The 23,228-nt window shown below is 41.9% G+C and overlaps 1 protein-coding gene across 1 annotated transcript in view; it reads left to right on the top strand.

The window, feature by feature from the left end:
- Positions 1-23,228, top strand: part of megf11 (multiple EGF-like-domains 11) — a 78,655-nt gene that overhangs the window by 42,402 nt on the left and 13,025 nt on the right. Inside the window, exons 8-15 of the mRNA XM_086209089.1 lie at positions 6,456-6,702; positions 6,875-6,995; positions 7,800-7,936; positions 9,352-9,564; positions 10,024-10,198; positions 16,465-16,585; positions 21,389-21,552; positions 21,659-21,761. Of these exons, the coding sequence (XP_086065215.1) occupies positions 6,456-6,702; positions 6,875-6,995; positions 7,800-7,936; positions 9,352-9,564; positions 10,024-10,198; positions 16,465-16,585; positions 21,389-21,552; positions 21,659-21,761 (1,281 nt within the window). The remainder of the gene's footprint in view (positions 1-6,455; positions 6,703-6,874; positions 6,996-7,799; positions 7,937-9,351; positions 9,565-10,023; positions 10,199-16,464; positions 16,586-21,388; positions 21,553-21,658; positions 21,762-23,228) is intronic.

Here is a 23,228-nt window from a genome sequence, read left to right as displayed (position 1 = left end):
ATGGCACACTCTACTTCATGCTAATTAGAATTAATAATTGAAAAAAGGAAATCAATGTGTGCAAATTAAGTATGGTAACAGTTAGTTTGATCAGGTTGACATTGTTTTTGAGCTGCCACACAGTTGTTCATGACCGATGTCCTCGAGTGAGTATGATGCAGCACTAGCTGACTTTATTTGTGTATCACTGTGGAAAATGGTCCATCGTTTCCTCTGATTGCTCTGTTATTGTTGTCCTGTGGAGAGAGAGAGAGCAAAGGGTTTGTTTTCTGCAGGACAGGGGGAAGGGTAAATTATTAATTGAAAGGTGCAGCAGGCTGTGTAACAATTTGCTGATACAGAGGCTTTTATGAGCTGTGCCAGGTTGTGTTGAACAAGTGACTGGTTTACTGCACGGAGGCAAAAGCATCTTTCACAGTCTGCTTGTGTTACTGCTCAACACAGCCAGCTTTATTAGAAAGAGGGGCCATTATTTTAAGTAGCTTCAAGTGGGATTGTCTCGAATAAAGTGTGAACCTGGTCTTGGTCAACCGCTGGCCCTGTTCACCCTGGGAGCTGCCAAGGAGCCGGCTGGCACCTGCAGGGCCTGTATTGATCCAGGTTCACATCCTAAATAGAACTTGGACAAATGATCAGATCCTCTTTGGAATAAACAGCCAACTAAGGCTTTTTGATCAGTAACACAATGTCCTAAATGAATTAAGTTATTCACTCATTAGTTTTGGGGTTTCAAACAGGCAACAGTCAGATCTGCTCTCTTCAGATGATCCCAGGTTTTACATGGCGCATTATGCTGAGCTGTCTTTGCAGCAAACTGTGTTCAGAGTCTCTTTGCCTCAGGGGAATGTGATCACACAGGGTCTCACTGAAGATGAATTAGGGCAGGACAAACAGAACACCCAACAACAAAAGCTGCAGCTCACTGCTATTCCACTTCAGCACAACTGCCCTCATGACTATTGGCACTCTTCTCTGTGTCCTTACAAATCCATTTCTCAAGCTCACAGCAATGTGTTTAGACTGGCATTATCATTCATCAGAGATGTTTTTGCTTCGTCATACTGGCACATTATCAGTTGTTAACACTATTAATGATCACCACACGGGGCAGAAGGCCTCATCATTATTATCCTTCCATCAGACCTTTTTTTTTTTTTTTTTTTAAGAATTCCACCTCCATTTTGAAAAGGGTCACATCAAAGGTCATTTGATGTGTTTTATGTGCCACAAGATACATTTGGACACATGTTGCAATACGTGTTGTGATGTTGCATTGCAATAAATTGTCATATAATTTGCGTGTGATACGTTGCGTGTGATATGTTACATCCTGATATGTTGCGCTGCAAATATGCTGCACTGTGAAGCATTCCATTCCATTAAGTTATGTTGTGTTGCTATACGATGCAATATTTCTACCAAGTCACTAGCATTACCATCCTACAGCTAAACAGAACACTAAAGTATGTTTCAAAAACTTGATGCAGGGAACAGGAGATGCAGTACTGAAACATGTTTTCATGACTGGCCAGCGCTTCCTCTGTAGGTTATACATTTTCCTTGCTTTATCTGGTTGTAGTTATTCGGGTAGGCAGAGAATATATGTTTCTGCTGTGAACGAAATAAATAACCACGCAATAGATGTCTGCAGAACACGAAGGGGGCAGTGGGGCCTGTCCTGTTGTCGATTGGCAGATTTTACAGCCACAGGTTTAACAAAATGGAGAGACATTTATCACTCAATGCAAATTTACCATTTTACACAACATTCATCACTTTCCCTCCAGACCCCCTGTCTACTTTTCACTCTATTAGTCTGGTGATTGAGTTTGGGAGCGATGATGAATAGCTGAATGTAGAGTCTGCCTTTTATTGAATAACTCCTATTACAAATAGCTCATAATGACTGAAGAGCAGAATATAACATATTCTTGTGTCAGCTAAATTGCAGGGAGAGTTGTTTCATTGTTCCTTTAAAAAAAGGATCCTTTTAACGTTTTATCTAAAGAAAGCCTATCTCTGCATGCCATGTGTAAATTGTTACTTGCTCGTACTCATGCAGGTCATGGAGTGTAATTTGAAAATGTAGACTTGTCAAGGAAAAAGAAAAAAAAATGGAATAAAGTTGGTTGTACAAAGCATGACTCAGATGACTTGGAGGTGCTGTCTGCTCATGAGGCAGTGCAGGAGACTCATCAAGGCAATGAGTCATGCTGATTTGGTTTGCCAGAAGCTCTGCTAAAGAGTAAGCGAGGAGTAAAAGCCTCTCAGGAGCCAGAGCATTTTGCCTTCTAATGTCTTGTATGAGTTAAATTATTCCTCAAGTGTCAAGAGTGTGTGTTATTAATAGCTTCATGACAGTGAGTGACTCGGGCAGAGGCGAGTGAAGTTGGGCTGCGTACCAACTATTCCAACAGCAATAATTCTCCAATCAAAGCTGTTGAAGATGCAAGTGACTGTCTGCAGTCCAGACCTGATTCCTCTGGTTTGTATTTGCCCAGCTGAATAAATGAAGTATGAAATGCGAATGCCATTTGAATGCAGAGAGATATTCCGTTTTTAAAGAGCTTGACTTAGCCCCTCATTTTGAATTTAGCTTTGAGAAGCTTATGGTAGTTTTCTGTGGCACTGACTTCCCCCTCTAGAGAACAGTGTCAAACATTCTGCTGAGGAGGCCGAGTTCAGGAGAACTTCTGTGAATGAAGTCAGCTGCTGAAAGCTGTTCGGTCTTAATCCTGTTGCAGCCAGCCCCTAATCATGCAGACTCCTGAGCACACTTCAAAGCTCAGCACCAACATGTTGGCTCTCTCAACCCATTCTTTGGACATCACCTTCAGAAGTTTACTATCTGCTCCTACCCCACAGTGTGATCTGTTTTGTTCCAGCCGAGGGGATTATACACAGCACCTTGGGATTGGACTTCTCCCTGTATGTGAGGTTATCCACGTTCTGTGCATTATGAGCTCTGAGGGTCCAAGCTGACTGGTGTGTGTCCTCTCGTTAGGCTCACTGACCCAGACCAGATCACTTAATGGGTTGGATTGCAGCTTCTCTGGTTTCAGAGACCCGTGTGCTGTTTGTTGCAGACACGGACACAACCCACAGGGAGTCCTCATCACGTCGCACAATTTAGCTGCACTCGCTAGAGGCTGAAGTCTTCGTGCAACGTGCAACTTTTTTTTCAGTTTCCGTCTGTTTTTTTGCCGACAGCTCATCATGAACTCTGACTTTTAAATCACAATTAAATGCTGTCAGGACTGAGAAGCAAGAGACTACTGGGTAAAGTTTGAGGAACCTCTGTGTTGTAGAGAGACAGCAAGATAATGGGCTTTGCTCTAAATGTGCTGAGGCCTCTAACTGCAAGCTAAAGATGGTTTAAAACTTCAAATGGTAGCATTTGTTCAGCTCCTAAGCACCAGAAAAGTCTGCAAATTATTTCTGTTTTTCTCTTCTGCTCAGGGTGTTTTTTTTGGGTCACTGACATCATATTTTGAATTACTCAAATAGAAAATGCGCGATGTATTAATGTGATCAAGGTTTGAAGCTGAACAGAGCAGTGATGGTGAGTTTAGTTGCAGTGCCTGTTTCTGTGATGGAATAAAGTCTGAGTGCTTATAGGCTCTTAAACCAAGTTGTTGCTAAAATCCTCATCTATTACCTTGGCCACCCGCACACATCTCAGATTTAATGTGCCGGGGTCGTTTGCGTGGCAGCAGCTCAACCTTCAGGGAACTCATTCATGCCAGACTCAAGGCCAGGAGCAGATTTGATCAAATCAATGTGAGCCCTGTAATGTGGCCCTTAGTCTGTCCAGCTGCGGAGGCAATACTGCATTAGCCCAGTGTTTCAGGACCCCCTCTGTGCAGACCTGTCTGTATCAGCAAAGGGCTGATCATCTTCCTGCTGTGTACTTGGAAAAACAGGCCTTACTATCGGCCATGAAACAGGGTTTCATTAAGCTCCCACTCTGGCTGATCACAGCTCTGGCTAGCAAGCGTGTGTACAAGGAGGGGGCGTAGTGTCTTTACATTTACAAGTAAGCCTCCGATGATGTGCGAATCAATAGTGGAATATTCGCCGTCCTTGCTTCTGAGCCGACCTGGGCCTCAAGCTGGGCTTTTATGTGAGGCAATACAGCAGCTGCTGATGGAGAGACAAAAGTCCATACCAATCACTACTACATCCTCACAAGAACAATTACCGTGGTGAGAGTGACAACCGCTTAGCGTAGTGCCAATTGTTCCTCACATAAGAAAAATGTTTGTTTATTTACACTGAAAGATTAACTCTTGGCTTGCAATTTGTGTGACTTATCGAGTGCTTCTAAACAGACCCATCCCTTGTGACATGTGGGAATTGCTTGTTTTATATTACCATTTGGTAATACCACAAGGCTATTTACATTAACACATGTAAAGCAGTCGAGTTGTGTAACATTGCCAATTGTCTGGAGTGTCAATATAAAAATACAGCTGGGAGAGCTAATTGTGCTGCTAACTGTTGGTGAAGGATGCCAGCTCTGCAGGGTATTTGCACAGTCATCACAGGGGATCTGTCTAATTGAACCTTTCTGCTCTATTACTCCATGTTCAATACAATTAGAGAGCTAATTGTGAATTTAGCAAAGTTTGAAAACTGGCCATTTTACAACTGAGCAACAGCGTCTGTCTTCTCACTTGAAGTTGCAGCAGCACAACATATATGAATAAAAACATGTATATGTATAAAAATGCAAAATCCTAGTCTTCTTAATATTTGCATCCGCCTGTATCTTCTCAGGTTGTGTGACTGTTTACTTCCCTTTTTGCAGTGGAATTTCATGTCGTTATTGTCTATGATGGTAACGCAACAGGCCCGTCAATAACAAACTCAGGCCAATATTCACCAAACATCATATTTTACTTGTTAGTTGAACTTTATTTCACCAAAGCACCATCAGGACTTTTGTCTGATAAGCCCCTTTTAAAAGAGACTGCTTAGAGTGCGGCAAACAATAAGAATTAGCTCAAAACTCTGTTGTTTTTTGAGAATTTTTGGCCCATAACAGCTTTTTTTTTTATTATTATTATTTCCCCTGCTGGATTTCACTATATGATTAAGTCTGAGTAGCTCTTATCACCCATGGTTAAGATGGAAGAGAACTTTTAGTTCCTCTTTTAGTGCTCAAGCACCATATGTTTTTGCAAAGTTAACTTGTATTTCAGAATCTAAGCCAGTGTGATAAAGACCCAGAATTGCAAAGATGAAGAAAGAGTCAATATTTGAAGAAGGACGAAAACAACTCTAACACTGCTTCTTCTGTGCTGTGGGTTTGTTTATTGCCAGTGAGCATCAGACAAACTAATGTGGCAACTGCGATTGTTAGATTTCACCAGAGAGACCAACATTTATCAGAATACTCAGAGATCCAAGTGAAATTTAACAAACCAGCATTGAGCTGCCGATATCAAGAGTCAAGCTGCATTATAATGACTAGAGAGCACTCACCTCCACACAGCTCTTTATAGAGAATAGTAACACAATATCATCAGAATTAGTTGATACGTTTTTTTCCAATTGCCCCAAAAAAAAAAAAGGTCGGTGGATGTTCAAAATCCAGCTCATTGAGGTCCTGGTTGTCCTCCACACCTCTGATCCGTAGCATAGGCTTGATGTTGGAGCTGAAGAGTCTGAGCTTTGTCCCCTGACCAACCAACACATCCAAGTGAGGCTCAGATGGGTTTCACCTGGGTCACAGTAGGTGGGCTCCAACTGGGCATGTGTTCAGAGTGGGCTTTAAAGGGGGTTGGTGTTTGAACATGGTGAACATTGACAATGCATGGGTCCTAAGTAGACTACATTTTTCCGTTACGCACACTCTTTGGAGCCCATCTAGGGCCCATCATCAGCCTAATGTGATGCCTCCAAGGGAACAGAGAAGAAAGTTTTCTGGGCCCCAGTTGGGTATCCCAGATGGGCCCCATGTGGGTGTGCTGGCTGATACCATTGGAGCTCTAAATGTACATCAGTTGGATGAATGAAGCCCCTCGTCTTGTGATTCTTTCTGTGACGTTTGCTACCCTGTCTGTCCATGACCCTGCCCAGTTTTATCCCTCAATCAGGATAAAACTGTAATCGTTGTCATGTTGATGAACATTTACAGAATATTTATTAAAGTTGGTACAATGATGGGGGAGATACCGATGTGTTTTATGTGTTTTAAGAGATCTATGTACATATGGGACCTAACCTCTGAGCTAAATCTAAATATGGATGAGGTTTGGTTTTTTTAGCGGAAGATGAATGTTATTAATATCAAGCTTATGGGCTAACATTATTAACTAAGAAATACCTCAAACAACTACTTTGGATTACTTTTATTTGATCATGATGTCAGATGTATTCAAGGGTGTTGGCTGGTGCATAATATGCTTTTACTCTGCTCTGTCTGATGCTACTTGTCTCTGTGCCTGCAGGCTGTGAGAGCGACTACTGGGGACCTCATTGCAGTAACCGCTGCCAGTGCAAAAATGGGGCTAAGTGTAACCCCATCACAGGCGCCTGTGTCTGCACTGATGGCTACCAGGGATGGCGTTGTGAGGAGCCCTGTGAGTATGGTTACTACGGCAAGGCGTGCCAACTACCCTGCCAATGTCTCAACGGAGCCACCTGTAACCACGAAACAGGAGAGTGCATCTGTGCACCGGGCTACACAGGGGCTTTGTGAGTTCCAGCAACATACTTATTCCTTTTCAACTTTCTGTGTGATGTTTGTAAAAAAAAGAAAAAGAAAAGAAGAAGTGCCTTCTTTTTGTCTGAGTGTTTTCTTGATTTAGATAGCTGCAGGCAGACATGTATATCTGACACATCTGATTCTTGAATTGTGTGATGACAGTTGCGGAGAGCGGTGCCCCTATGGAAGTCATGGGTCTCAGTGTGAGCAGCGCTGCCCCTGTCAGAACGGAGGGACGTGCCACCACATCACCGGAGACTGTTCCTGTCCTATCGGCTGGACGGTAGGTGGCTTAAGTAGAGATGGTGATGTTCGAATGATGATGCAAAAAGTAGGAGCAGTGCAAAGGAAATTGATCAGCTGATTGTGGCAAAATTGAAAATGATATATAAAAAACAACGTTCTAACTTTATTTTAGGATGCGCTGGATATTCTGTCTGGAAAATGTGATGAATGAGAAAAAAAATCTTCGCATTATAAACTATTCCAGAAACAATTCAAGTGGTGGAAATTTTCTAAACCCTTATGGTGAGACCAATGTTGATGGAGGTGCAGAATAAACCAAGAACAAAATGATTATTATATCACCACCTGCAGGCCAATCTCCCCCCAGAGTACTGTGTGTTTTTTGTATCTTTTAAAGACTTGTTGCAAAAAGAAAAAAAAATGCTTTGGTCATGTGTATTTTTTTTTTTTTAACCTGTCCTGTTCAGTAGCTGAGTCATGTGTATTAAATAATTCAAAATGGCTGTAAATATATGATTTCCTTTCAGATTCTTTGGAATGTTGTCCTCATAAAAACAGGTTGTTTTTAATGGCAACTGTCCACTATTATTCTGTACACACATCATGTGCAAACAATTTGCTAAACGCACTGGAGGATGTGTTATCAAGCAGCTTGGCTGCTACCAGAATTCCAGAGAACTTCATTGTGCTATTAATCAGGTGTAAACATTGCGCCTTGATAATGTGATTAAGATCAGAATCATCTACATGTCCTAACTGGATTGTTGCTTTAGTCCCAAGTGTTTCAGTCCTAGAGAGGCTGCTATGTCTCTGATTGTTGTGTGCTGACTATTTCTCTCAGGGTTTGGTATGTGCTCAACCATGTCCTCTTGGGAAATACGGAATCAACTGCAGCAAGGACTGTTCTTGTCGTAATGGCGGACTGTGTGACCACGTGACCGGGCAGTGCCAGTGCTCAGCTGGCTTCAGCGGACGCAGGTATACAGCTGTGACACATCTGACAGACGGACTGGTCGGTTTTGATTCGCGTGTTCTCCTACTTTGAGAATATCCCAGACAGGGGAATGATTTATTGATGTTAGTATTTAATCCAAAGGAACGGTTTCATTCACTGACCTATTCTCTTTGTTGACTTCTAAATGAGGCGCAAACCTGTTTTAAAAGAGAGAAGAAATGCTAGAATAATCTTACACTCAAGAGAAATAGGCATTCATAAATGCCCATTAGTCCATTTGAAGGTGAAGTGGAAGCTTTTAAGAGGGCTGTTTATGTTTAATTAATCTCATACGTCTTACTGACCAGCAAGGTTTCATGCCTTCAGCCTTCATCCTCCTCCTCTCCCAGCTTGACCATTGATCTCACCGTGGGCTACATGCTGTTTGGATTCTGCTCATTAATTATAAGTAATGGGTTTATATTAAGGTCTCATTGAAATCCACAGCTCTTTTAAGTTCCTCGCGGCTGGCAGAAGAGCCCAGAGCTGCTTTAGTTTATTTGCACAGCTAAAGCAATTGTCTGTTGGATGGAAACACTTCCCAGAAAAAACCTTTACTTTATTATTTTTGAAAATTGCCCTCATTCATTTCATCGGTGGCAGGTGAATTAATCTGGCAGGAATAATCTGAAATTGTGTTTGCCCTCATCCTCTCCTGTCTAGTATAATAATACCATTGTCGCCTGATAAAACTAAACTTCAGGGAATATGAACATGAAACAGAACTCTTCCATTTTATATTGTAATAGAGCTATTTGTAATAGCTTTGTTAGACTTGAAATTTATCCTCCTCTGGGACTATATGGTTAAGTCATTACATTAAAGTGAAAAAAAAAGCTCTTTTTAGTCTAGTTCAGTGCTAGTTCATTTGGAGACACTCCTCAGAAATGATCATTTCTGTGCTTGATGAGGATTATGAGTCCAACCCCTGCAGAGATATGAAGTTCTGACTGCTTACACAAAAACTACAAAAACGTACACTGTTTTGGTTCGGACGCAAAAATGCAGGACAGTATGTTATTTAAAGGAAATTATATGATTCATAAAAATGTATTCATTTGTTGAAAAGAATATCCTCAATTAGTTCAGTTACTTACTTGGCTCAGTTTGAATTCAAGGACGACTTTTTAGTACGTTTCATCAATAAAGTAAACAAATGATTTTTCTGACATACGATTCTTGATAATAGTTGAAGGATATTAGTAGTCACCTAATATTTGCATACTAAGTTGCGTTTTAAATCAAATTTTGTGTCCATTTTAGCCATATTGTAAAATTTTATCATTTATTAAGTCTCTTGTCTGATCTCAGAGGTTGACATTTTACATTCAAACCTTCATGTTCTGACTTTTTAGAACAACAAATTAAAAGAAAGTGTTGTTGTGTCAATGTTGTCCAGGTGCCAGGACGACTGTCCAGTGGGCACCTATGGGCCACAGTGTAACCACAGGTGTGAGTGTCAGAATGGAGCCAAGTGCCACCACATCAATGGAGCCTGTCTGTGTGAAACAGGATTTAAAGGCCCTAATTGCCAAGAGAGATTCTGTCCACCAGGCCTCTATGGCCTCATCTGTGACAAGTACTGCCCTTGTAATACCACCAACACTGTGAGGTAAGTGAGATGGAAGACACGCACACGCACATGCACACGCACACGTACAGCCGTCCTCCGACCTGCAGCCCCAAATGAATAAAGACTTTTCTAACTCAGTTTTGCCTCATCTTTAGCTCTGAGCCACCACTCATTCTGAAGTCTGAACACCTCTTGGCCATGTCATCCAGTTAACTTTTAATCGCGACCTTTGCTTCATTCATAATTCCTCAGCATTCATAGTTAATGCAATGTTAATGCTCTGATTCCGTCTGGAGTTGGGCACCAACCATAGAAGTCATTACAGAATGAAGGAGAAAAGGGACACTTCATCTGTCTCAAACAAGCACGTAGACACACAGATGGATGAATTGCTGTTGGTGTAGACTTCACACTCTGACCCGGCTCAGGAATTATACCTCACCTCAATCCTCGTCTTTTTGTTGTTCTCTCATCTTTCTTTCTTATTATGTTGTACAGCTGCCACCCACTTTCTGGAGAATGCACCTGCTTGGCGGGATGGACAGGGCTTTACTGTAATGAGAGCTGCCCGGCTGGATACTATGGGGAGGGATGCATGCTGCCTTGTAGCTGTACCAATGGAGCTGACTGCCATCCTGTCACAGGCTCCTGTACGTGTGCCCCTGGGTTTATGGTGAGTCTAATATGGTCCTCTCTTGCTATGTAGTTGCACTCACCTCAGTGGCCACTTTCAGGCCAGTGTTCTTATTACAAGGACATAATGTGATCTGTAAGCAGGGAAACTTAACTTTCTGAGGATCATCTGTATCAGCTTGTACATCCTAGATCCTGAAATCGCTCTTGGCCACCAGCAGGATATTAGCGGTATTTCTCTCCTTGGTGGAATATGTGCTATTTTTTGTCAATTGATTTTACGATATCCAAAGATCTAAAGTCAGTTTTTCAAGAGGGTCAAATAATGGCAATAATGGTCCACAAAGTAACACATATTCAACATATGAGGGAGAGAGAAAGATGAGGAAAAGTGTAAAGGGGGGCCAAATCCCCAACGTTTGGGTTAGGGTTAGTATAGTTTCCACAAATTAGTATTTAGAAACATTTAATATGTTGGTACTTTATTCTCTTTTACTATGACACCATAAATTTTACTTTGAATGTGGAAATTCGCATGTTATGGCAGCTCACAAGTACAATTAAAGTATAGTTTACTCACTTTCTTCATTATGGACCGACAACTCCTAACTATGCTTAGACATCAGTTCTTTCATTAGACTCATAGCTCATTTAACTCTTGCCCCATGTAGTTTCTTCACAACAAAACAATAATCAAAGGACAGAGCTGTTGTTTCAATAATGAACACAGATGCTGTGAAAAAGGCTTGTCCCTCTTCTGTATGCTTCACTTCTTAAGGTTATAGCTTTGGTTTATATTTCACCTTATCTGTGGTCATGTAAAATATTCTCCCCAAACTGTGGTAGTTATTTCTGGAAGTGGTCCAAGCATTACTTTGGAGGATTTTTGTACACATAAAGGCTGAATCAAGGTGAGAAATTTTATTATCACGTTTTAATGGATGTTGCAACAACCCTTTGCAGTGTGTATTTCAGATGCCTTTACTTGTAGCGTCAGAGAGATGGGGAAAAGCTTGGATATTTGTCCCTCAAGCGTTCGGTAGAAACTTGATTCTTTGACCTATATATCATGTTCTCACTTAAGTCAGTTTGTGCAGCCATTTGGTCTGTTTTTATATCTGTCAAATTAGTTGTGGAACTTCAATCAGTTTCTCAATTTGACTTCTTGTTTTGCAATCTGAGGTTACAGAGCAACAGAAAGACCAAGAGGGTACATTTCTGCCAGCATAACATTTCCGTGGAAATTGCCTGTGTCTTACAGCGGGCTACCATGGTGAATTGAGCCACGGAGTGAGGCCGCAGACTGTGTCTTAATTTGCTCCACCTGTTCTCTTTGGCGGCTGCTGGGGAGGTCTGCCAGATCTATTAAAGAGAGCTAGAGGGCAGGAGTTGGATAGAAAAGGAGGCAGTCAGATGGGAGCAGACGCACTTCACATGGAGGATTAGAGTGTGTATGTGCGGAAAGAACAAAAACCGTGAGCACAACTGGTTAGTTAGGAAGATATCGAAGTTGTGATTGTGGTTATCGCCTGTTTAGGTTTTTCTTTTTTTTGACGCATGCATGACACACCATAATAATCACCTAGCAGTGCTTTTCAAATGTTTTCAATGAAAGCGTCGTGGCTATGATTGCTGGTGAAATCACTTCTCCAGGGCACAGCTGATAGGACTAAGCCTCCCTGCTGCATCTTTGTTCTGGAGTCCCATCGGGGGGCAAACCTAGCAAAGTGCTGGAGCAGACTGAGCTCCTGCACGCTTGATTTAGCTCTAGTAATTGGACATGCTCTTTTTGACTGGGACAAAGTGATTACTTGTTACCTATTCAGGCTTTGTCCCTTGCAATCTTCAACCCGTAGCTATGGTACTAGTTCTACATACAGTATGTCTGTAGTTTCTTCAAAATCTGTTGATACTGCTAAATCTGTTACAGTTCCACCTGAACTGTAATAATTTTCAGTTAGAATTTTAAGTTTGGGTTTGTTTTCTGTTTTTCCTTAATTTCCCTGTTACAAAGTTCCTGTTTTATTTTGAAATCCCTTCCCCTCTATGTCTTGATTTGTTGTACTTCCTTTCCTTCCTTCCTTTTTTATTGTATGTGATCTTCTGTGGGGTGGCACGGTGGTGCAGTGGTCAGCACTGTCGCCTCACAGCAATAAGGTTCTAGGTTCAAGTCCCAGCTCCAGCACGGGATCTTTCTGTGTGGAGTCTGCGTGTTCTCCCTGTGCCTGCGTGGGTTCTCTCTGGTACTCCAGCTTCCTCCAACAGTCCCAAAACATGCAAATGGAGACTAAGCTAATGGGAAACTTTAAATTGACTGTAGGTATGACTGTGAGTGTTGTCGTCGTATCTGTCCGTTTTCCTGTGTCTTGTAAGTTACGGCTGTTGAGTTGGTCTGTTTAGTTGTCTAAGTGTTGTGCTTACTGTATCAACCCATTTCCATCCATCCATCCATCCATTTGCTATTACTTATCCTGTTAAGAGTCGCGGGGGGGCTGGAGCCAATCCCAGCAGCTTCCAGGCGAGAGGCGGGGTTCCCCCTGGACAGGTCACCAGTCCATCACAGGGCCAACACATATAGACAGACAACCATTCACACTCACAGCCACACCTACAGTCAATTTAGAGTATCAATCAGCCTCGTCCTCTCTTGATGTCTTTGGACTGTGGGAGGAAGCTGGAGTACCAGAGAGAACCCACACAGGAACAGGGAGAACATGCAGACTCCACATAGAAAGATCCCGTGCCGGAGCCGTGGTTCGAACCCAGAACGTTCTTGCTGTGAGGCGACAGTGCTAACCACTGCACCACTGTGCCGCCCACATTTAGGCTATTTATCCACAAAACATAAAATAAACGTACCCATTTGGTTCCTATATTAAATGATTATTTTTTAAATCAGAAATGACACTGATGTCTCATCAGGTCTTAAAAAGAGCACAACCTGGATGTTGAATCGGGTCTAAGAGGGATAAATCTTCCCGTCTGCATTGTCTGTGTTTGGATCCACCTGCTTCCACAACACAAACTGTAATAAAATCAGAATATATTAGTGATACCAAAATGGATTCCAGGCTGCCTTTTGTAGGTGGAGAAAACAAATCATTTCCCTATCTCTCGGGGCTTTCGAACCTCATCAAAAGGTTCAGAAGTTCATTTTCTGTCTTGCTGCATGAATTTTAAACTGCAGTCACTCTTCCAGCCGTTGGATGAACTGTTAAGGAGTGAGACTGATTGGTAATTAGCGTTGCCATTTGCATCCAATCTCAAGGGGTACCTGGCTGATCAATGTTGTGTCAGTAAGAGGCATTCTTGGGGAAAAAAAAAGATCTTCAATTACATTAAGATACTCAGAGGTATGAATTTAGCGGCTTGGCCAAGGACGACCTGGCTTCCTCTCAGCAGTGCAGGTCTTTCTGCTGCCTTCATGGGTTTTGCAGTTACGTAAGGTCCTGCTGCTCTCGTGCGATGGACTGACAGCCCGTGTATTAATAATGATACCCCACATACAGACTTCTATCCTTCACAGCTCAGAAGGAATATGAATCAGGCGACTAATGAGAGAGCTGCCTTTCCCTCTCTTGAGAGCAGACCAACCACAGGTCTCTGCACCATGAGGGTGAAACCAAGTGGAATCCAATGCAGCCAAGGATGCAACAAAATCCATGTGGTCATTTGTGGCAGGATGACATTTTATCCATGATCCGAGACACCAGTAAATTGCCTGTGCTCTTAAGACAGGCTGACAAATTTCCCCCGAAACTCCTGCCTGGTTGAACTTCTCTCCACGCTTAACAAATGTGACAGAACTGCTATTGTTAGCAGTCTTGAAGCTGTCATTTTCACTAGAACAAAGGTTATTGCAACCGATTGATAAAAATTTCATTCACAGACGGGGGCTTTTATGTGGTGTACGGGGAGGAGAGACGTTTTAAGATGTGTGTTCTGCCCTTGGCGTCCAATGGCACATCTCCGCCTGCCTTCTGTTTAAACTGAGTTCAAAATGATAATGAGAGCAGTGAGAAGCCAGCAGTCCCCCAGTGCTCGAGTGAGAGAAGCAAGAGCCACTCAGGACACCTCTGAGCCACTAATTGGAACTCTAAATCATTGTGTCACCTGTCACTCAAAGCTGGGTTTGTCAGGGAGGGTGTTGGAATCCATAGCCTGTCTGTGATCTCCAGCTTAGGGAGGGACGAGACTAGTGAAGGTGGGCTGTGCTCAGCCTTTAAAGTAGAGAAATTCTAATCACAGCAGGCTACAGAGGACAGGGAAGTGGTACACTATGTCCTTTACCAGAGAGTTCACTCTATTGCAGTTTTTTTTCCCCTCAACCTGGTCCTGCAGACCCACTGGCCTGTATGTTTTAGAGAATTCCCCGCTCCTATACATCCAGTTCAAATGATCAGGTTCTCATGTAAATCTTCAGAGGCCTCACAAGGACCCATTCATTTGATTCAGGTGTGCTGGAGAAATCTAAAACGTGCAGGGCAGTGGGTCACTAGGTCTCCCATTAGTCATCTTATTAATAGATTTAGAGTCTGCTGCAGTCTTTTAGGGACATCTCTGGGAACACTCCTCTCCCCTTTTCACACAGAATTTGATTCCAGCTTGGTTTTGGCTAAATTCTCCAAAATCCTTTTAATCCAGCCAAGAGTGTAGAAAGCTCTGGACTTCCTCCAATACACATTATCATCAGCCACTTCTGCAAAGATCTTCAATGGGAGGTAAACTATATTCCTCAGGTCCTACTCTGGTCCGTGGTCATTTTTGAGCACTGCGTGTGTCCCAGAGCACCTTCTAAAATTGTATCCCCTGTTTTGAAGTGCATCATTCACCTGGAAAGTTGCTCTACTTCAGAAAGGACCACTTTCATCTGAAAAAAAATCTTAAAAAGAAAGTGCTGTGACTCTTTTGTGGGACATCCCTGCCCATCCACTTTCACTCATTCAGAAGAAAGGGAGAGCAGCGGTGGCATCAGCAAAGACCCTCATAGGGTAGAGAAGAGTCTGCAACAATGACAACAGAAGCAACATCGATTAAGTCAGATACAGCATGGAAAGGAGGGGTTTGTGGTGAAGGTGGGTTGCAAGACAGCATTCAGAGGAAGCAAGCAGAGTAGCAGATTAAAGTAGATTAAATCAGGCACCATGAATGACTTCTGACAATAGAGTGTGTGAAAGAAGATAACTGGGTCTCCAGCTAAAGTGGGCTGCAGGAACATCTGACCGACAGCTGGTACAAGCCTGCCTGAACTCATGCTCTGCTCCATACAAGTGTGTTTAGAAATGAATTTGTAATGTTGAAGGGCATTTCTTTTTCTGTTTGTCACTTCAGGTCCAGGGTGGTGCTAAGATTTAAATTTTGAATGGTCTGTCTGGAGTTATTTTTTCTGTGTCTCTTAATTATAAAAGTACGTTTTGAAATAAAAATGATTTGAATTGAAATCGAAATGATAGCGGAAAGCACCCAGCCAACATTTTATCTTTGTCTAGGACCAAAATATTTTCAGTGTAAAGATAGCACTTTATTTACCCCAGACAGTTTATATTTATTACAAGCAGCACATGCGACAATATTGTTCAGAATGGGGTGAAAATGAAACCCAGGTTCCATCTATCATGTTTATTCTCTGCCGTGGATGGTGCAGACCCATACATCCATTCATTTACAGCGCCACACACAACGCTGTCACTTTATAAGCTCTTCGCAACAGATACAATCTACGCTCATGCTTTCAAGGTAAAAAAAGAAGAGATTGCACAATAAATATATTGTACCACATTAAGCTAAAAGCTTGTTTCTGTGTAGTCCTTAAGCAAAGGTAAAAGTCAGCTGGGGTGATTTTTTTTTTCTCCTTTTACCTTTACAGCTTAAAATAGACACGATTAAATGTCTGAAGAATTAAAATCAGATAGGTAATGCAACTCGCCAAAGAGGGAATTTACCAACCATAATCTCAACATCATTAATAGTTTAATAATGTTGACCAGTTAGCTAAGTGAGAGCTTCAGGCATGTTTTTTTTGGGTTTTTTTTTTTTTTTTACAAGATCTATATTATTTTTAATTCACAAGACATTCAGATACGTTTATAATTCATACTAAGATACGGATGCTTTGAGAAGGTGAGCCGGCGCAGGCCTACTACTTGAACCTCACTTATTGTACTAGCATGACCGGTCTAAATAAATAATTCAATCAGCTATACAATGCAGCAAACCCTCCCTGCTTCTCTTCTTATTGCTGTTTTAGGTCTAGCTGAGTCAGCATTTATTGCCGTGCCTCATGACTTTGCATTATTTGCACTACAGGGGGAGGACTGTGCCTCTGAGTGTCCTCCTGGTCTCCATGGGCCGAGCTGCATGTCCACCTGCTCCTGCCACAATCACGCTTCCTGCTCTCCTGTCGACGGCTCATGTACCTGCAGGGAAGGTACAGCATAACTCATTAGCACATCACGGGATGTAGAGGATCTGAGGAGTCCGATTGTTAATGTGAATGAACAGCTTTTGCACACGCATTTATATATGGTCGACTTTTATGTTATTTTATTGAAGGGAATATCAGTTTCAATGGACAATACAAGTGTGTTTTGGCTCTTGACTCTGCTGGGACATCACTGGAAGTAACTGGTGCCATCACGGTTGGCAGCCTTGCTTTTTGTTAACTTTTGCTTTTTTCCATGGATCCGAGAAGGTCTCAGGGGCTTATTGACTGACTGACCCCCCACGTTGAAACAGGCATCTAAGAGTCTTGTGCCGCAGTGACAGCAAATCACTGTTTCAGCAGCACAGCAGGCAGCAGCCAGTTTTGTTTCTGATAACAAAATGCCAAATATCAGGCCCCGGCCAAATATATTAGCTGCATTTTTCTAAGTTTACAGTGATCAGATGCAAAGATGCTACAAATGCATGTTAGAGTTTTGACCACGAATGATATGATCTGCAGCTTTGTCATTTTATATTGCAATATTTACTTCTTTATACACTTATCTCTCTTTATAGTTGACAATATGGAACTGTTAATTATGGCTGGACTATATTGGTCCATCGACCATTGGGAGTCATATGAGGAAAAACCTGAATAAAACCCATCAAGATAAACATCAGGCAGATTGCTTCCTATTAATGACCTGGGCAGGAGATAGTCATAAAATGCTGGTTACAGAAAAGACCATTTCGACTGGATCACCCCTTCATCTTTGTGGGAAACATATAATCTGCTGCAATTAAGATAGAAGATTAAATTTCACACAAAGAGAAAATTTGTGTTTTTCTTTTTGGACCTTGATATTTGTGTCTCTGAAACATGGCTGTAATATTGTGAGTTTAGCCAGTTCATCACTCCACAATCAGCATCAGATGTGAGTAGCGCATGAGACAAGGTCAGCACAGGAGAACTGCAGAACACTAATAAATTTAGTCTATACTTGGGCCTTTGTGTACTTTGTGATTTATGCTAATTGATGCTACAACACTGTAATTTCCTTTTTGGAAATAAAGCATTCCATTTATTGATCTGTCTGTCTTCTGCAAACCTATACACAGACAAAAAAACTCCATTGCTTGCTAAAGATGGCAATCAGCATAGCAATGCATACATTTATTGCATTATGAAAATAAAGACAGAGGTTAGGTATACACTCGCTTGCCAATTTAATTGCCAGCTCTCCTGTGCTTAGATCAGCAGAGAAATTGGTCCACTTGCAGCATATGTCGACCATAATCTACAATAGTCAATGATTTTATTTAACACTATGGAGAAATTGTAAGTAGCTGTGTAAGATGGCGGACGTACTTCTGCATGCTCAGCTCAACTCTGTGGTTAACGTGGAGTGACTTCGCCTCACAGGTTACATGAACTGATGCAACCCTCTACATGTTACAGGGAAAGTACTGTACATGCGTGCAGCGTGGACGTGTAACTCACGCAGAGATTTTTTTTTAATGCCATTATCATTGCTGTTATCATTCCTCCCACGGCTCAGATGTGGTGGACAGCTGATATCATTAACTCTGTGACCATGAGACTGCAGACTTTGTATCCAAGTGCTCTCATCGTGATCTCTGGGGATTTTAAGCACATTAACTACAACCCTGACCACTTTTAAGCAGTTTGTGGAATGCAAGACAAGGAGGAGAAAAACCTGGTCCCCCTGAATACTAATGCAAAGGAAGCATAGTTCTCCCTCTTGTAGGCAGATTAGATCACAACCTGGTTTTAACCTCAAGTTCCTTTACAAACCTGCAGTCCAATATCAACCAGCGATGACTAGCATTGCCTTTATAATGTCATAGGAATTCCATGAGACTCTTCAGGCTGTTTTGAGGTGAGAGATTTTTTAGGATGTCAGTGGATTCACAGACTGCATAACAGATTATGTACATTTTTGCATGGGCAGCGTAATCCCACCAAGACTGTGCACTGTTTCCCCAACACTAAACTCAGGGTGACTGAGGATATCAGGAGGAAGTGCCCTTCAGGAGTGGAGTGAGAAGTTAGTGCCGGCTCACATTTAAACATCACTGAAGCATTAAAGAGGATGGCCCAGTAAACTGTTGTTGGTAATCTGCTGGCCCACCAGCCATTTGTGATTTTAAAAACTAAACTAATCCCCCTCAGAGCCTTCAGGCCTGAAGAATCTCAGACCTCAGAGTTTCCTTTGAGAAAAAAATACTTTGGCTATCGCTTAGAAGTGAATTAACAAAAATGCCATTGTGCTTCAAACACAAGTGCTTATTTTTAACTTTGATTAATTTCTTGGAGTAATTGCATAATAACCAAGTCGTCGTTCAAGACCTCCTGAACTCGCTTACTCACTGCACTTTTTTTCCCCGTCAGAGCAACACATTGTATTTTTGCTTTAGTGTTTAGATGTATTTATATAGTAACATCATTACAATGGACATGTTTCCTTTAGACCTACAAGAACAATAAGGAATGGAAATATATTCTCATATTACTGCTGTGTCTCTTTCACACAATAATTTTGTAACACCCCACCCCCTGATTTTGCATCCACTGTGAGAATCTTAACCTCTAAATTGAGAAGCACTGATGTGAAATGTTTCATAAATAGTGCAATCTTTCTGTCCTTAGTTGTCGTGTTTTACTTGCTATACTCAATGTTGTGCCAGTTTTTTCCTGTACTATTGAATATCAGTATATTTCCAGAAGACAGAAGTTAGAAATTCTCACTATCATGTCACAGTTTTGTCAAAAGAACCCTCAAACCTTTAAGCTGTTATTATGCTGTTAACATTTGGATTCTTGTTCTTTTGAGTCTGTCAAAGTGTCATTGATAAGGACACCAAACCACTAATTGCTCCTGATGAGTGGGTTGGCACCTTGGCAGCCCACCACCACCACCATCATTGTGTATAGAAATGGACCTCATCTATCATGCCTCCTGGATGGCAGAAGGAATGAAGAACTGTGGGTTTCAGCTGCGCTCAGAGGGGCAGCAGATGGTAGACACTGAAGGATGGGAACAGTCAGATGAACAGATTCTTGTACAAGTGTTGCTGTGAAAAACGTACAGAGATACAGTATATGGAACTGCTGACAGTAACCAGGATACATACACCGGATACATTCTTGGGTTTGATCTTTAGAGATTAATACCAGCAGAACAGATGAGCACAGATCCAATAAAAGATCAATAGAACATTGTTGTCAGGTTTATGAGACAAAAGAGACCATGTTGGCCATTCTTGTTGGTACACCATGTCAGTATTTCTCTCACATGTCAGTTTATTGTCTAGTAAAGTACCCAAACACTTGTAAGACTCCACTATTTCTGTAGTCTGGCCATCAGTCACTGGGGTGACAGGAGAGACGTGAGAATGTCTAAAATCAATACGAATGTCCTTTGTCTTTGACACATTCACTGATAAAAAATGATTCATTCACTCACTATAACTCTCTATCATCAGCAGACGTCAGTGTGATGGTTTTCATATAAACTGCAGTAGTCAGAGTGCAGTGCGGGGAAGAGGGGACACATCTCAAGGGACGGATCCGAAAAAGCTCTGTTTTTTTGTGTTTTTCATGTAAGGAAGTCTAAAAACTTTAATGTTGGATGGTTATTGGAGCTTTTAAAGTGTGTATAGAGAGTAGCATCATGAAAGCCCTAATGAACATCACCCGAAAGTACGCAGCAGATTGTAGCTCGACATGACTAAGTATTTTTGCACTGTTTTATGAAGGTTTTTATCAACTCTGTAATTTAACTTGTAAATAATCCCTTCATGTAATGTAAAACTCCACTGAGTAATCATAATTAAGTCTACAACTTAGCCAGATAAACTGAACCAAAATGCATCTGCAAAAAAAAACAAACAAAAAAACATGAGCAAGCGTCTGGTTCCAAGGCCACCGGCAATCTGGCTTCAAACCAAACTTTTTATTTGCATTTTTGTAGCCAATTAGCCCGTCAGCAGGGTGTAAATGGACCAACCTGTGGCAGGCAGAGGTGTGGAGAGTTAACCTTTGACCAGAACCATAGGACCCAAGAAACCAAGCAGAGACAGTCAAACAGGGTGATTGCATTGGGAGGAATTTAGATGAATTACAGGTACTATTCCTGATGCATCCCTTTGATTTTTGGGAGCTCAAATTGCTTTAGTCTGATTCATTAATAACTTCCATCATTTAACAGAGCTATGTGCTTTGCGGGGATTTTCTACATTTTGAAAAGAATTCTACTTCTATGTTTGAAACCAGCGGAATTACTTGTAGCTGAGTAATATTTCATCATTAAAACAACTTTCCATCTCAGCTAAATCGTGCTTTTTTGCCCAGTAATCTTTCACTTTACATTACAGCTGAATACTGTGTATTTACAGATTTTTACGTCAAGTATTTGTTCTGTCATGATTAATGAAAATCGCGCTCACATTTTCATTCACTCTGCTTCACCTAAACATGTGTACACACTCAGGAATGGAGAGAAGAACATTTCTGAGCTTAACTGGTACACTTTTGAAGAATGTTCTCTCAGAGGTACATTTGTTACCTCAAAAGAACTATTTTGGTCTTAAAGGGGAAAGAAATATACTTTAAACAGGACAGAGTACAGAACTGTCTTTCAAAAAGGGTATCTGGAGAACAGATGGGATGGTGTTGACATCACATAGTGCCTCCTCCATCACCGATAAAAGCTCATACAGAGCACAATCATTTTGTCCTCTCACTACTAATATATTGATAATTCTCTTCTGGATGTTTCTCCAGGCTGGCAGGGTGTGGACTGCTCCATCCTCTGCTCCAGTGGTACGTGGGGTCTGGGCTGTAATCAGTCATGCTTATGTGCCAACGGAGCTGCTTGTGACCCTGTCGATGGCACCTGTACATGCTCCCCTGGGTGGAGGGGGGAGCACTGTGATGAGTCATGCCCTGTAAGTCTGCAATGATCCTGCAGGTCGCGAACCCTTTTGTAGTGACATACTTCTTGATTCATGTCATTGTTCCCCTGTTTAATGGCAAACTTTTAATTGTTGTCAGGATGGCACCTATGGCTTGGAATGTCGCGAGCGCTGTGACTGCAGCCATGCAGACAGCTGTGACCCCGTGAGCGGCTACTGCCGGTGCTACCCCGGCTGGACAGGTCAGTACCCCTTTTGGAAAATTACCCAAAAATAGTCATTTATTTTCATTAACGGTCTGAAAGTCAAAGACATTGCATTGTGGCACATGTACGGTTTGTGTTGTTTACTGAATGTCTAAGCTTTAATTAAATGTTTGTTCTTCCACTGAGCTGGCGGGGCATATAAATGAGAGATGTTGAGAATGTAGCTCTAAATTCTCTCAGTAGACATTCTGGATGCTAATATGAAATCATACTCGTATTTTAGCTTTTATTGGTAATACATGTAACCTAAAGTGACTCATCTGATACACATCTGTAGGCCTATTCTAATCATTGGCCCAGAATGTTCACAAGATTTAAACACCACTTTTTTTATTTTGGGCTCAAGTTGTTGTTAAGTTTCCCTTAACCCAGTGCCATGTTTATTCATCGGAGGCGGGTCAACTTTTTCTTTCAGGCTCCCAGTTTGAACTCCGATCCCTTCTAGACTCAAATTCATAGTTTTACGTTTACATATGTCAACTCACTGTTCCTTGTCATTTCAAACGTTTGCCAGAGGAGGAAATTGTGAATGTCACAGCAAGGGTGAAGATCATTATGCTCCATCTGAATGTCAGATTCAGGGGACTAGCTGAGGACCTGGTCTGGGTGGAGAGGTGCTGCCGGAGAGGGAATAGATTCAGCAGGAAAGGTTAAGTCTGTGAGCTCTCAGCAGCTCACTTCATTCAGCCTCCTGAGCTTAGGGCATTAATTCTGGGAAACAATGTGGGTTTTATTATCTGCAAGAATGGACCTGGCAAAAAACAGGCCTCTCATGCTCTGAATCCTGCACAGGTCGGAACCATCTGTCTGCCTTAATTGAGTCACCGGGGTGCAGGACTGGGGGCATCATGAAGCCCAGTGGGTCGGACAAACACACATACATACATATGAGAATCGTGGAGGCTTGAAAATGGGCTCTCGGAGAGATGGAGCACATAGAGAGAGGAAGATGTGGAAGTCATCACTGGATTTAGTCAGGGATGTGGAACTATTTACAGAAACAATGGGGCTAGTTTTGCAGTAAACACTGTCACATCACTGAGTTGGTACTTTACTGTCAACTTGCTCTTCTCTGTTTTTTTGCGGTTGGCATAACCTGTCAACAATCTCCAGGAGTGTGTATAGATGCAAGTGGCTAAGCTGTGTGTGACCCGCACAGTTGTTGCTGAACAGTTGTAAGCCTGACATCAGCCAACAGAGATTTAATAGAGTGCTTTGACTAGACACTCGAAGCAGGAGCTTCGTTCTAGTCTATTAAATAGGACTCTGCCATTTATTTCTGCAGAGAATCAAGCCCATGTCATAGAGCAGGTAATGTGAGTGTGTGTTTACATGCACTCGAAGAGGGAACGAGTCAAAGACAGAGAGAGAGGGTTTTGCTTTTCTGTGCTCACTCTCAACAAATTGGATAGTGAGACCTCTGGCACTTCTCAGCGAAAAGCC

Source organism: Aulostomus chinensis, chromosome 7 (genome assembly GCF_037954235.1).
Source record: "Aulostomus chinensis isolate RoL2024-O1b breed Wild chromosome 7, RoL_Achi_v1.0, whole genome shotgun sequence".
Classification (NCBI taxonomy): Eukaryota; Metazoa; Chordata; class Actinopteri; order Syngnathiformes; family Aulostomidae; genus Aulostomus; species Aulostomus chinensis.
The sequence above is the reverse complement of the archived record's forward strand: the minus strand, read 5'-3'. Positions and strand labels throughout refer to the sequence as shown.